Source organism: Leptopilina heterotoma, unplaced genomic scaffold, assembly GCF_015476425.1.
Source record: "Leptopilina heterotoma isolate Lh14 unplaced genomic scaffold, ASM1547642v1 Lhet_17, whole genome shotgun sequence".
NCBI lineage: Eukaryota > Metazoa > Arthropoda > Insecta > Hymenoptera > Figitidae > Leptopilina > Leptopilina heterotoma.
In genome coordinates, this window is record NW_025110886.1 from 1452532 (window position 1) to 1467978 (window position 15447).

Sequence of the window (15447 nt, forward strand, 5' to 3'; positions counted from 1 at the left end):
AACATCACACCCATATGTCGTTTACTATATGTATAAAGATAAAGATGACAATTTGTGTTCGAAAAGTTTTTGTGTTTTGTCTAATACTAAACATCATACCGCAGAAACAGTTTCAGGTAAGTGGAAAAAATGTGTAATTTTTTTCAAGAAACAAATTTTTAAAATAACTTGTCGTCGACAAATAATAAAAAATTTAGTTTATCTTCATTTTTCATTTCAATTTAAGGTAGCGAGATGACCACCGTTTTGTTCCAGACTCCGAATCCAAAATGAAAATATTCAAAACTTCTAACTCTACAATAAAATTCAGAATTGAAGACATACAAGAATTACCAAGTAATTCTAAAACTACAAGAAAATGTAAAAAGAGAAACACAGCATGAATCAAATTCAAGGTCATAAATAAAAAATATAATTTAATAATGTTATTATATTGTTTATTTTAATTTTTATATTATTTATTTCGTTTACTTTATAGTTATTAAAAAATGTAAAAATTTACAAGCACTGCTAAAAACGATTATATTTATTTTATTTTTATATTAAGAAACTTTAATTTTAATCAATTTGCAACAATTTCCATTAAGTTTGAATTCTGTAAGTAGAGCGATGTGAAATTAGTCGGTTAATTTCAAGTCCAAAAACCTTTTTTAACCAATAATGTAAAAAATTGATATTTTGTAAACGAAACAAAACACCTACGTCAAATTTTAATAATGTGTCAATTATTAGTATTTGAATACACGAAAAAGATTTAATTTTTTTGGTGCATTGAGAAAATAGTTATAGGCTTTAAAAAATCAAGAAATTTTTTTGTAAAAAAATTTTGAGATTTCGTTTAATTAATTGAAAATAATATATTTGAATAATAATCCCATCGTGTTCTGATTTAACATCAAATCATTTATCGTTTGGTAAGTTTAGTTCTTTATAACATTAAATAATTTAATAATAAAAGCGTTTTTAAAAAAGTCCAAAATTTAAGGTTACAAAATAACTCTGTGAGAGTCCAACTTTCGATTAATAATAAAATTTAGAGCATAATAGTATGGTAAATGGACTCGGGAAGTCTTCTAGCTTTACATATTTCGAAACCAGATTATTTAAAATTATAGATAGCTGCAACAGCCACAGACGAAAGCCAGTGGACTGACCAATATTAATTTAAAATTATAAATAAATTTATATTATTTTTATTTACTTTATTTTATTTGTATATTTTATTGATTATTATTTATTTTATATATTTTATTAATTTTTCTTTAATTTATTTTAAAGAAAAATAGGTAAATATTCAACTGTTATCATTTGTTTAAGTTTACATCGGTTATTAAAGGATGTTTTACAATATCATAATAAGAAGTTATTATTTTATACTTTAAAGGGTATAACAAAAAGAGGAGAATATAACAAGTATAACATGAAGGGTATAATACAAGAAGAAATAATAACTCAAAAAGCAAAAACAGTCAAGAAACTATCTAATATGAATATTCAACCTGAAATTCTGATAAGCGCGGATAAGGTAGAACTTCATCAGAAACTTTCTTTAACTAGTAATTATTTTTAATTTTAAAAAATTATCTTTGATTACTGTTAAATTGTATTTACTTGTTAAAAATATTAATAAAATAATTATCTATATTAATTGTTACAAACCAGAAAATAATAATTCAAATTGGTCAAATTGGTTGGGACTTTTAAGATAGTCCTTATTTTTTAATTTGGGGAGGTATAAAGCTGCTAAGGTCTGAAGGACCATGTTTAATTTTGTAGGTCCGTTTATCTTGTTTTATAAGTAGGATAAGTAGGAATCTTGCAAATCAATGGTGACAGACTAGGAGTAACTGATACAGTAACACACAACATACAAAGAAGCGACGATATCCCTGTCTTTTAAAAACAATACAGACCAGCTGAAATATTAATCATTTTAAATTAAACCAAAGACTTACTAGACAGACAAGTTATCGAAAATTCCGACTCACCATGCACTTCACCTGTATGGATTGTGCACAAAAAATATGACTCGAACAAAGAAAAGAAATGGCGAATGGTTATTGATTATCGACGTCTTAATGATGAAACAATAAAAGATTCATATCTTTTTCCTATCATAACTTAAATCCTAGATCAACTTTGGAGGCCCACAATATTTTTCAATCTTAGTCATTACAATGGGCTTCCATAAAATACTAATGGATCCATAATCAAAATAAAAAAAAACTTTTCCTCTTTATTTGGTCATTATAAATTTAATAAAATTCCATTTGGCTTAAAAAACTCTCCATCCACATTCTAAAGACTCGTTGACAGAGTACTACCCGAACTTCAAAATGTATAACTATTTGTCTATATGGATAAAATCATCACTCAGTTTCGATAATTTACACGTCTCTTTACAACAACAAAGATACAAAATAGATCTGATTTAAGGCTACCTGCAAAACACTTACTCCCTCCCACGTTCTTTGCTCTCAAAATTTAGGTCAATTTTAAGGACAGTTTTCACCTACGGGTCAAGACTCGACGAGACGTTCTGCAGAAAAAAGACAAGATGTACACTACCCGTCAAAATTGAGAAATCACCCATTTTCAGGCGAATTAAAAACAGTTAAAACATAAGAAAAGTTTCTGTACATTTTTTGAAAGATGATAAAATTTCGAAAAGAATAAAACATTTTAGAAGTCGTTTGGACAATAATTTATTTAAATATTTTTAAATAATCGTCATTTTCAATGTTTTACAATTTGAATAACTTCTTAAATAATGAACGCTTTTTAATGATCTTACGCTTATTTTAAAGGCAGTTTGGTACACTATAAGAATTACCTATAAGCATTAACGTTTAATGTTGTTCTTAGAAAATGTAGGCTGGCAAACTTGGACTTTAAAAATTCAAAAAATTTAAAAGTCTTATTAACAGGAAAATAATTTTTAAAAATCAAACGTATTTCTTTATTGAATTTTCTTAAAAAATCTACACCATATGATACTTTATATATTTTCTAGAATAGTTTTTAGTATAGAGAAATTGTTTTAAAAAATTTGAATTTTTTTGGTCCAAGTTTGACGGCCTGCATTTTTTACAAAAAATTACACTTTAATGGCTATAAGCAATTCTTATAGTGTAGCAAATGAGCTTTAGAATAAACCTAAGATCATTAAAAAGCTTTCATTATTTTAGAAGATATTCAAATTTTTGTAAAACATTGAAAATGCCGATTTTTTAAAAATATCTAAATAAAATATTGGCCAAATGACTTTTAAAAGATCTTGTTATTTTTAATGTTTTATCATCCTTCAAAAAAGAAAAAAAAATTTAATTTCCATACATTTTATATTTTAAAGTGTTTTTTAATCACCTGAAAATGAGTGGTCTCTCAATTTTGACCGATAGTGTAAGTAAATGAAGATGAAACCAAGTAAAAAGAGGGGGTTGTCGCGCGATGCGCGTAGTATATAATATACATATGGGGCATTCCATTTCAAAACGAACCACTGTTACGAACCAGAAAAATATTTAATATTTAAAACAATTGATAATTTATTAATTGTTAAAATTAAAGTAGACTTTTAAGTTGGTCCTATTTTTAAGATTCTCGGAAGTTCAAACTGACAAGACTAAAGGTCTTGTTTATTATTATGGGATTCGATTTATATCCACGAAGCTGAGATTCTCCTAGAAAATTCGGAAAATCTACCCTATCAGATCTCAAGAAGGAATAAAGAAATTTAAAACAGTTAAAATATATCAGTTATACAGTTATTTATTAAATTTAAATTGACTCGAATTATCTGCCCCTCGTACAATTTTTAGGAAAGGTAGAAAATGGATTTAATTGGCCTGGAACGATACATTGGTACTTACCGTCCTGGCGTTCGCACTTAAAAACTACCGTCGCACTCGTCAACGGGCGCTAAACAAATTTTCACAAATTGTCTCTTATTCTAACTCCTAAACCACCAAACACAGGGCGGACGCGGAAATTTCGCGGATCCGGCCGGTCTTTCAACAAGATAAAATATATCTTCACTGATTCGGCTTCTAGGCTGCCTCCGCGGACTTCGGAGTAAATTGGATTTTATTTTCGTCCGAACAATATTGTAGGTATGACAATACAAACAATAAAGTGTCCTAGTTACCGGACGGGAGACTGCCTGGGATTTTTAATCGTACGCGCTTATTCGCGAGTAGAGACCGTACTGTTCAATTTAGATGGGTAATTAATGTGTTTTTATAGTTTGCTTCCGGAAAGAATGTGGAAAGGTGGGGACAGGGCGTTGGACCTGTTGCTATGCCGAAATTGCTGAATTTGCAATTTTGCAGGTGCATTATGTTGAAATGCATTCCTTTTCTTTTATTCTTAGGAAAGAACATTTTAAATATTCTTTCAATTTTGGAAACAAATATTAATTTGTCTATTTGTTATTATTATTATTATTATTATTTTTTTTTTTTTTTTTTATCAATCTCTGAAAATAGGATTAATGTAAGTTGGAAATAAAGGACATTTCAAAAATAGAAATTCCATTCTATGTTGTAACCCTTTAAAGGTTACTACAATTCCAACATTAAATCAATTGTCCCAATATTGATCTGGAATTGATCAGTTGTTTAGATATCAAAAGAAATGCACATGCTTGGTGTTAGCATGGCAGCATAGCTTGTAGGTCTGGGAAGTGTAATGGGTAAAGAGAGGATAGGTATAGGAACATAAGCGAATGCGTATTTCATAAAGATCCCGGGGTATGTATGTATTCTATGTTAAATTTTAAATGAGAGCGAGCGAGAACCCGCCGTGCATTTGTGGCTATAGGAGTAAAGAGTCGCGAACATTCCGTTAGAGCGAGAGAGAGCGCTTCGTCGTTGAACACAACCTTTGTTTTCTTCGCACGATGCCCGTCTATTACAATGCGGTATTATTTTAATTATATTAATTTTAATTATAAATTTTAAAATCATAATAATTACAATACAATAATTATAATTAATTGAATTATAATGATTGTATTATATTTAATTTTAAATTCTATAATCCTTTATACGTTTTCATTATCCGTGTTGACTTCAAGGGCTTGCATCTTACGTGAATTAAAATTATTTTTGAAACAATAAAATTATATTATTTCTTTTGGATGTGAGTTGCCAAGTGAAGTCACTGTATTCTAAGTGTCGTTTTGCTGACTTCGGGAATTCCTCATGGTAACGCGATCTTAAACCTGCTGCAATCTAACTTGAAGCGAGTTTTAGTAAAATATTATTTTGAAATAAAATGAATTTAAATTTTTGTTTCAATGATTTTTAAACATTTTTAATATATGTTTTGTTATTATATTTATAATTTTTATGTTGCTAATATTGGCGCAACAAACCACCATGGAAATTCCGTTTTCGTCCTCGAAAACTAGCAGCTCTTAGATTCAACACGGTTATTTAAGGATATATATATATATATATATATATATATGTATAGACTGTACGTTGCTGCCTCCGAAATAAATATACAATAGACGAAGTCGCCTCATATATAACGTTGTCACCTCCGATTTCGGAGGTGACAACGTTTTGCTGTATTTTCAATGCAGATCGACGTATAAGAGCGTTTTAAAACATTTGCCGAAAATACGTATGGAGGTGACAAAGTTAATTATGTATCTGCAGTGACGGCATCCTAGTTTGAGTGTATATCACCGGCGCTAGTATCGCTATACCTTGCGGTACATACGCGACGTTGTCACCTCTGTTATATATTTCATAAAACACTGATATAGCCGTATCGTTCTCGCCTCTGAAATCTGGCAACACTGTACAAGACTTTTAACCATGCCTAGAAGTTTCTGTTCACTAACTGAATTTTGGAAATTAATGTGAAGCATGCACTTGTGGATAATGAATCCATTTTTCAATATCTTACTTGTCACTTATATTACAAAATTTTTTATACTGTTTGGTTAGTAATAATAATAATATTTATATTATAATAATTTATAATATAATTTTATTATTATTAAATTAAAAATAATGTTATTACTACTGCATATATATATTACATTTTTTAAATCATATAGGTAGTTTTACTACTGAACACTAAATAATATTTAATATTTTTATCTTGGAGTCAGCATTTTTTTATTATTATTTAATCAATAAGAATTTGAAAAATAATTCTAAGTTCTATAAATTTCATTATTTTAAATAATTTATTTAGGTATTTTGAAAATAATTGATTTAAAAAATATTCAAATTATAGTACTTATATTATCAACTTAAAAATTGATCATTCTCTCTAAATTTGAATAAGTTAATATGCACATATTCATGTTTCAAAATTCTTCCAGATAAGAAATAAGTGCATGTATACTTAAAATAAGTGAAATTTCACTTATTTCAAGTGTATCTGCACTTGAGTCTTTACGTGGAAGATTTTTGACTTATTCATATTTAGAGAGTTCTTTAATTTATTGTGAATATAGACTATGAACGCTGAAATGTTTTTTGTATAAAATCGAAAAATTTAAAAATATGAAAATTAAAGTCGAATATCTTGCTATAGAATAAAATCATATTTGATTTTAGGGAAGTATTTGAAATCAATTACTTTAAGTTCATTGTTGTTTTGAAGGTAAATATAAAAATTAAATATAAAATATTATTAAAATATAAAATATATGTGACGCTCCACGAGAAAAGGGACCTTATGACAAGAGTAAATAAGGTCCCTTTTCTCGTGGAGCGTCACATATGTCTAGGTTTATTTAAAAATGAATTTACATTTTGAAATATCAATTTAAAACCATTATTACTTTGATTTATTTTTAAATAAATCAGTTATAGGTTATATATTATTACTTGTTAACCTTTATTTTACTACTGTTTCTTATAAAAAATTTTATTTTAATTAATTAGGGATTAAAAATGAATTTCTTTCAAAATTTAATAAAAAATATAACACAAGTTAATATTTTTATTTACATTAATTAAAACAATTATTTTTTAGTTATTTATTTAATAACTACTTCAGTTGTTATGTGCGTTATAATAATTTTTATTTCCATAGAAGTGGGAAGGTCCGTTGGGACCGTGTACAAATTACGTAAGAACTATTTTCCGAAATTTTAACCCACCCCCATTCGTAAGAATATTTGCATACATTAGCGCCATTTTTTCTAATGACCCTAAGGAAAATTTGGACCCCCCTCCCACCTTAGAGCCTTACGTAATTTGTACACGGTCCCTTTGCCGTTTGAAATCGATTGTTGCATTATATTAGGTCATCTTCCACTCTCAGACAAAAGGTACGATTTCCTAATTGGTTTTTAAACCTCTTATAATGGCTATTTAATAACAGCTAAATTTGAGCAGACGTGAGGATTATTACCGGAAAAGCAATAGTTCAGTCTGATATTCTCTGCGCTTTAAACAACATGCAAATGTTAAGTGTCAAGTGTAAAGGAAGTGTGAAAAAAATTATTAATAAATTTTAACTATTTTCGGGTTTACATAACAAGAACGTGCGCCTGTGTGTGTGTGTGTGTGTGTTATGAAGTAACAAGAATTCATTAAGTGCTAAGAAAAATTATTTATTGTTATCAGTAAGATAACTTTTAGCGGGAAAACAACTGGCTTTTGTGCTCCAATTCATGCGAGAAATATCAAGAAAAGATACAATTTTTTTCTTACAACCGTATTTAAAATGACGTCCAGAGCCCAAAAAATAATTAACATGTGCAACGTAAGTGTAACGTTTAAACATTCATAATAAAAAAAGTACCAATGGAAGTTGATTCGTCTTATTCAGGACGATGCTGAAGTACGCAACGTATATAATAACGTTCCTTTTAGTCCTAGGAACTTTAATTATTATAAATAAATAAAATTGTTTTTTATTTAAAAAAAAATTTTAAATTATAATTTCTACCAGTTATTATTAAGAGGCGCATGATTATTCCCGAAATCTTTTCTGACCAAATAATAATTTGACATAAAACTACTTAACTTAAAATTCACATAATATGAACATTATTTGTCATAAATTTCATTGCACACAAAAACCATGTAACATAAATATCATTTGTCATAAAATTCATTTAACACAAATATTATGTTACAAAAAACTCCTCTATAACTTAATTCCCATTTGACATAAAAATAATGTAACAGAAATTTCTTTTAACATAAAAATCATTTAACCTAAATTTCTTTGATATAAAATTCATTTAACGTAAATTCTATTTGTTATAAAATGTATTGTACATAAAATTCATTTGACATCAGTTTCATTTGGCATAAATGTCATTTAACGTAATTCTCATTTGATACAAAATCCATTTGACATAAATATCAGTAGACATAAAATTCGCTTGACGTAAATTTCATTTGGTATAAATCCCATTTGCACTCAGAAAAAAATTTGTTCGAAACAACCAAATTTTGGTTGAATCAACCAAATAAATGCATTGCTATACAGTCAACCAAACGTTTGTTTCATTCAACCAAATAATTTCTTCCAATACGTTTATTTGTATTAACCAAATGGTTATTACACTTAACCAAAAATTTTTATTTAATATAACTAAAAAATTTGTTTATTTTAAGAGAGAAGATTTGTTTGATTAAAATAAATAGTTTTAGTAAACGTATTTGGTTCATTTAAATAAATATTTTTGTTTGCTTAATTTTGTTATTTATTTTCCTCTAATAATATTTGAATTTCCTAATTTAATATTTTCTAGTACATATTATTGGTTAATTTATTATATACTTATTGATATTTTAAAATTATACATATAATAAATCATAAATTAACCAATAATATGTGTACTAAAAAATATTAAATTAGGAAACTAAAACATTATTAGAGGAAAATAAATAACAATTAAGTAAAATATTGTATATTTCTTCATATAAGCATTTTGCTTATATTACATTAAACATATTATATAATTTTTATTTTTATACATGCACTTAGAAAAAAGTTTACTCGAAAGTTTTTTTTTACTGAAAACTTCACAAAATCTTTCTGTAAATATTCTTCTCACTGGTACAAATTAAATATTCAGTAAGTCTAAAATGAACACAATGTATTTATTTAACCGACACTTATAATTTTGTTTCTTTGTTTTACCGATTTAACTAATAAATTTGACGCGAACGCCGACTGTAGACAAGTGAGATCGCCATTTTTAAATTCACACATGTACTTTTTGAGACAAGCAAATATTTTTGTTTGACTCAAATAAAATGATTTGGTAAAATCAAACAAATTTGTGTGTTGTGTCGAACAAATTGTATTTAACTAAACAATATTCTCTATTCAAAACACAAATTTGGTTAAATGAAACAAACAACTTCTAATAAAAAATTTCTTTTCAATAACGAAACAAATTATACGTATTTATTAAAATGAACCAAATTTTTACTTAAATCAACAAAATTGTTTTATCGTGACAAATAAAATAGGTTAATTAAACAGTTTGGTTAAGTGAAATAAACTTTTTCTCTGAGTGTGACACAAAGTTCACTTGATATAAATTCTATTTGGCGGATAAGTCATTACACATAATTCTTATTTGACATAAAATTCAGTTGTCATAGAGTTCATTTTACAAAGATCATTTGACATGAAAGTGTAGGCGCGAATTTCAAAATTGTCGAATCACAATGTTGTTGATATTATCTAATTGGTTACTTTTAAAATTCGCGCCGATATTTTTATGTAAAATGTAATTTGGGTGAAATGATTTTTATGTCAAATGAGAATTTTGTTAAATGCAAGGAAAAGTAGCAAAATCTATTATTCTTAATTGACTTCACCAAAATATGAAACGCGCATTCAAAAGAGTGAGAGAGTACAACAAATCAGTAGAAATTTCTATTTTACTGAATTGATTTACTATCACTCAATACTTCACTTGAAAAGAAGGTTAGGTTTTGTAAACTTGACGTTAAACATTGAACACTTGAAAATTTCTTTCATTTACTTCAATAAGAGAATTTTTTATTTTATCGTAGCACTGTGCGTTTTCAACCATATTTTCACTAGTTTTAATATTTCATTTTAATAATTTAGCACTGAAATCACATTGAAATTCACACGACGCAAAAAATAGCTGTCACTGCGTTTTATTTTAAGACAATAACTAGAGGAGCTCCTACAAATAATTGGAAATTTTTCAAATTGTTTGTCAAAAGTTCTATTCCTCTTAATGCGTTTCTAAAATTCGAAGCAGTCAATTGAAAAGAATAAACAATTTCTATTCGTTTGAATTGACTACGTAGAATCGCTTAAAGTCAATTGAAAAGAATAGCTATTTCTTATTTTTTTTAATTCGCTTTTACAAGATTTACTTTGTCGATTCAAAAGGATAGGATTCTGTATTTTTTTAACGTTGAGAAGCAGAAAATTTTGCGCATTCGAAAAAATACAAACTTTTAATTCTTTTTTATCATCTCATTGACACGAGCAATAGAGAAGAATTAATTTTTCTGATATTTTGCTGTTCACAGAGGAATTGGGTTTTTTTGAAATTCGCCTATTCAGAAAGATTAAAAAATCCTCGTTTAACAGAATATTTCTGGAAATTTAATCTTTTTCTATTCCTCGCTTCTTACCGGGTTTTATGTCAAATGAACTTTACGTAAAATGAAATTTATGTTAAATGAGAATTTCTGACCCATTATTAATATTTGTTGAAAAACATTATCTTAAATAAGAAAAGTATTATTGATTTTATTAATTACTGTTATTCTAATATTATTATCATAATATAATGTATTTCGTTTGTAAACATTTATGCGTAAAATTTATATATATCATTTTATTTTCTAAAATTTTTTATAAAATATTAGATAACTTTTTATGTCAAAATTTTGTTATTCAATTGCAATAATAAACCCTATGTTCGTAAAGTACATTGGTTTGTTATTTTAATTGTAAATATTCAAAATATTAAAATCGACTTTTTTTAAGATTTCAATCGAGTTTTTCGACTTTTTTCAAGATTACAATTGACTTTTTCGACTTTTTTCAACTACAAAAGTCGATCCGAGGCCTGCAAATGAATTTTAGGACAAAATAAAATTTATTAAATGTATATTATGTCAAATGACGTATATGTTAAACAAATTTTACTTTCAATTAATTTTCTGTCAAATAACACTTCTGTCAATTGAAATATATGTTAAGTGATTTTTATGTGAAATAAAATTCAAGTCAATTGCATTATTACGTTAAATGTAAATTATGCTAAATGATTTTTATTTCAAATAAAACATATGTTGAATTAATTCTATGTCAAATGACATATATGTTATATAAATTTTAAGTCTAATGAAATATATAATAAATGGATATCATATTAAATGCCATTTCTGCAATATAAATTGTATGTTTAATGAAATGTGTGTCAAATAAGTTTCAAATTAAATGTTTTTTATACCAAATAGATTTTTTGTTAAATGAAATTTATGGTAAATGGTTTTATGCCAAATGACTAATATGTCAAATAAGATTTCAGGAATAGTCATGCGTCTCATTATTAAGTTGGTCGGAGCAAATAGCAGGAATTATTTATTAATGTTTTCATTTAGGTAAAATGTTTTCAATAAATTATCTTCATAATAACATAAAACCCGTCGAAGACTGTAACTTTGCTAGTGTTTTGAATAAAAATGAAAGAAATAACAAGCAGTGTTAAAACAAAGTTCTGAATTTTTTAAAAAAATACAAAAGGTTTATTTATAAATATTCTGTGGTTCACCTCTAGATTTCAGAGCCCGCCAAAAAACTGCATAAAAAATAATTATAGTGTGTCCTAGTAATGAGAAAAAATGCGGTTTAACATTTAAAAAAACAAAAAATAATTTTACCTGGATATATTTATATATTTTATTCTTTGTGTTTTTTAAGGAAGAGAAAAAAAAAGATAATCACGTATGACAGCGTTAAAGAAAAGAGTAAGAAGTTGCTTAAAGTTCAAGTAAGTTTCTTTAAAACAATAGTGTGTACAAAATTACTATTAATAGACCTTGTTATGTAATTTAAAAATTCTTTCATTTTAAATATTTCATGTATTTTAGAAATGGATAAATGATAATTCCATGGATGTGTCATCTGAAAATGAGTCAGGAAACGTAAGAAGAAATATCAGCAATGATACATTATTTAAAAAGCAAGATGAGAAAATCGAAAGCTGTGCATTGGATAAGTCATTAGGAGAATTCGTTGAAGATCCATATGAATTTCAGGAAAGCGATAGTGAAGTTGGTACAACTCAGAACATAAGTATTGGCGAGTTAATAAAAAAATATGATGTAGTAAAGGGTGCTTGTATTCTGGACATCACAGTGGAAGAAAAAGTCGAAAAATCTTATGAAATTTTGGAAACCAGTAAAATAGAAAATAATCTGTCTATGAGCATTGTAGAAAATTCAAATTCATCATTTGAAAACGTAAGTGAAAAAGTTACTTGATTTATTATTTCTGATAAAAAATAATTTCTTACTTTTTGCAGATGTCTGTTAATTCGTTTGTGATTCTACAACAGAATAATATATCTTTGACAGAGGAAAATAAAGAGAAACATCTAAAAAATATGCCAATAACACCCGACGAGAGAACTACACCTAATGAAAATAAGTCAATAACACCAGACATTGACAGTAACAATAACGACTTTAGTTCAATGAGTTTTGAAACAATTGATGATGATCGGGATAAGGATTTTATTTTAGACAATTATTTAGAAACAAGTTCTTCATCAGGTTCGTTTATTGATGATGGTGCTGTCAATATTTGTCATGGTAAAAACGTTGATAATAAGATTGATAACACTGAAAATCTTACTGTAAGTAATATAAAAGAACAAATTCTGTCACGTGAGAATGATCCTGAAGTTATGGAGGTAAAACATTATATTTAAATTTAAAAACATGATAAAACATTTTGTAATTTAATTCATATTGTAGGTAAAAAGAGAAAATAAGTTATCATGGTGTCCATTTTGTTCCGAGGATGTTTTATCAAAAAACTATGTAAGGCATATGAAAAGGATGCATAAAGAAGAAAAGGAAATCAAAAGCTTGCTTAGTTTACCAAAAAAAACTAAAGAAAGAAGGATGGCTTTTGACTCATTCAGAAAACAAACAAACTTTGATTTATATATAAATGGTACGGTTAGACCACAGAGACAAACAACAGATTTCAAATTATCAGCCTTTTATCCCTGCATTTACTGTAAAGCGTTAATAAAGAAAAGTTATTTGACACGTCACTCCCTAGTTTGCAGTAAAAAAGGGCTTAAAACAAATGCATTTAATCAGGAGAATCACCGCAATTATTTAACGGATTCACAAACTTTGACAGCTTGCTCTATAGATCCAACAAATGTCATATCTAGATTAGCTGTGAAAGAACAGGTTCGTGCAACACGCTTTACAATTTAAGTTTTTAACATTTATGTATAGATAAAAAGTGAAAAAAATGTTTTTTAATTGATTGTCGAATTTTAAAATATTGTTTGACATTATTAAATAATATAACCTAACATGAAATAAATGTAAAAGATAACATATTTTATTTTCAGGTTTTTAATATAATGAAAGCAGATAAAATAGCATTTGAAGCTAAAAAAGATCTGCTAATTGTTCAGTTTGGAGATAATTACTTGAAAAAGCACAAAAGGGAACGAAAGGAATATGCGTGTAGCAATAGAATGCGCGAACTTTCGCGACTTTTAATTGCCTTCAGAGAAACAGTAAATGACAATTCTGTTTTCTTTAAAGATTTAATCAAACCACAAAATGTGGACCAAATTCTCACAGCCGCACGAAAAATTTCAGGCTACGATCCAGTAGAAAGAACATTTAATGCACCTAGTCTGGCAACACATATGGGCACATATTTAAAAGATATGTGCTGTTTGCTAAAGGCATTAATCTTAAAAGGTAGTTCAGGATTCTGCATTTCAAATGAAGAAGAACGTGAGAAAAGGTTAAGAGAGTTAAATCATTTCAATGATGTCATTACTTCTAGTTGGAACAACGAAATATCTTCTCTTGCAAACAAAGATTTGCAAGAAAAACGTTGGAATAAGCCGTTGCTGGTACCATTAGTAAGTGACATAAAAAAATTCAGGGACGAAACTCTGAATCTTGCTAAAGAATGTGAAGAAAAATTTAAAAATTGCGTGGACGATGTTGTAACTTACAAAACATTCGTCCATTGCGTATTAGGTTTAGTTATTCTTTTCAATAGAAGACGAATTGGGGACGTTCAATATTTAAAAGTACAAAATTATGAAAGGGAATCAAGATCGAATTTCACAGATTTTAAAAAAGCGTTAACTGACTCTGAAAATGCCTTAACTACAAAATACAAGCGAGTCGTGAATAGTGGAAAGGGATCAAGAGCTGTAGTTATTCTAGTGCCGGAATTGCTACAAAAATTAATCAAAATTCTATTAGAAGAAAGAAAAAAATATATTTCTCTTGAAAACAATTACGTATTTGCTATTCCTGACAGTAAAATTAAATGGGGTCAAGGTGATGTGGCAATTCGATTCTTAACTAAAAGAATTGATTTACAATATCCAGAGGCAATGTCGAGCAATAAGTTAAGAAAACAGATCGCAACTGTTGCTCAAATATTAAACATGTCCAAAGAAGAATCGCGCCAATTTTCCAAGTTCATGGGTCATACTGAGAAAACTCACGCTGAATTTTATGAGTAAGTAAATAATTTAACAAAATTTTTACTGTGTGTAACTTTAACTTTTCAATAATTGTTTGTTAAAGTCTCTTAATTGTTTTTTCTTGTAATTAAACATATAATTAATTAATTAAAATTAATATTTATATTAGTCAATAATTAGTTACTTTTATTTTAAGATTGCCAGTTGACTTATATCAGACAGCCAAAGTTTCCAAATTATTAATGTTAATGGAGAGAGGATCATTGCCAGTGGAGTACCAAGGAAAGTCTTTAGCAGAAATTGATTTCAATGCAAATTTGGAATACGCTGAAGAATGCGCCGAAGGTGAGAAACACATCTTATTGTATTGATTTGCAATGGCTCATTTTGTCAAATTGGTTACAGATCATGCAGGTGAAATCTCAGAACCAATCGATACTGAAACAATTGTCAACAATGATGCATCTTCCAGTACTGCTCAAGATTATGAAAAAGGTAAAATTATAAACAAACCTATAAATCATGGTAAACAAAACATAAAAAATATAAACAAAACAGAATTTCTTTTATTTTTTATATAAACTTTTTTCTCCAAGTAAAATTTTACTTTTTTACAAAAGAAAATAATAATTGAAAAAAATTTAAAAATTGGGAAAATAATATTTATTCTGTAAATATATAATTTTTCTTCCTTTTAAGCACAAGAACCAAAGTTATAAAATAGATTATAAAATCAAATAAAAAAAATATCG

General features: G+C 27.2%; 1 protein-coding gene across 1 annotated transcript; it reads left to right on the forward strand.

Moving 5' to 3' along the window:
* The first annotated feature begins 1420 nt into the window (after nt 1-1420).
* LOC122499596 lies at nt 1421-15207 on the forward strand. The gene is made up of 6 exons (XM_043608043.1): nt 1421-1525; nt 12084-12362; nt 12518-12907; nt 12972-13421; nt 13589-14730; nt 14892-15207. The coding sequence occupies exons 1-6, from the start codon at nt 1421-1423 to the stop codon at nt 15064-15066; spliced, it is 2541 nt and encodes an 846-aa protein (XP_043463978.1). The 3' UTR covers nt 15067-15207.
* Nucleotides 15208-15447: the final 240 nt, after the last annotated feature.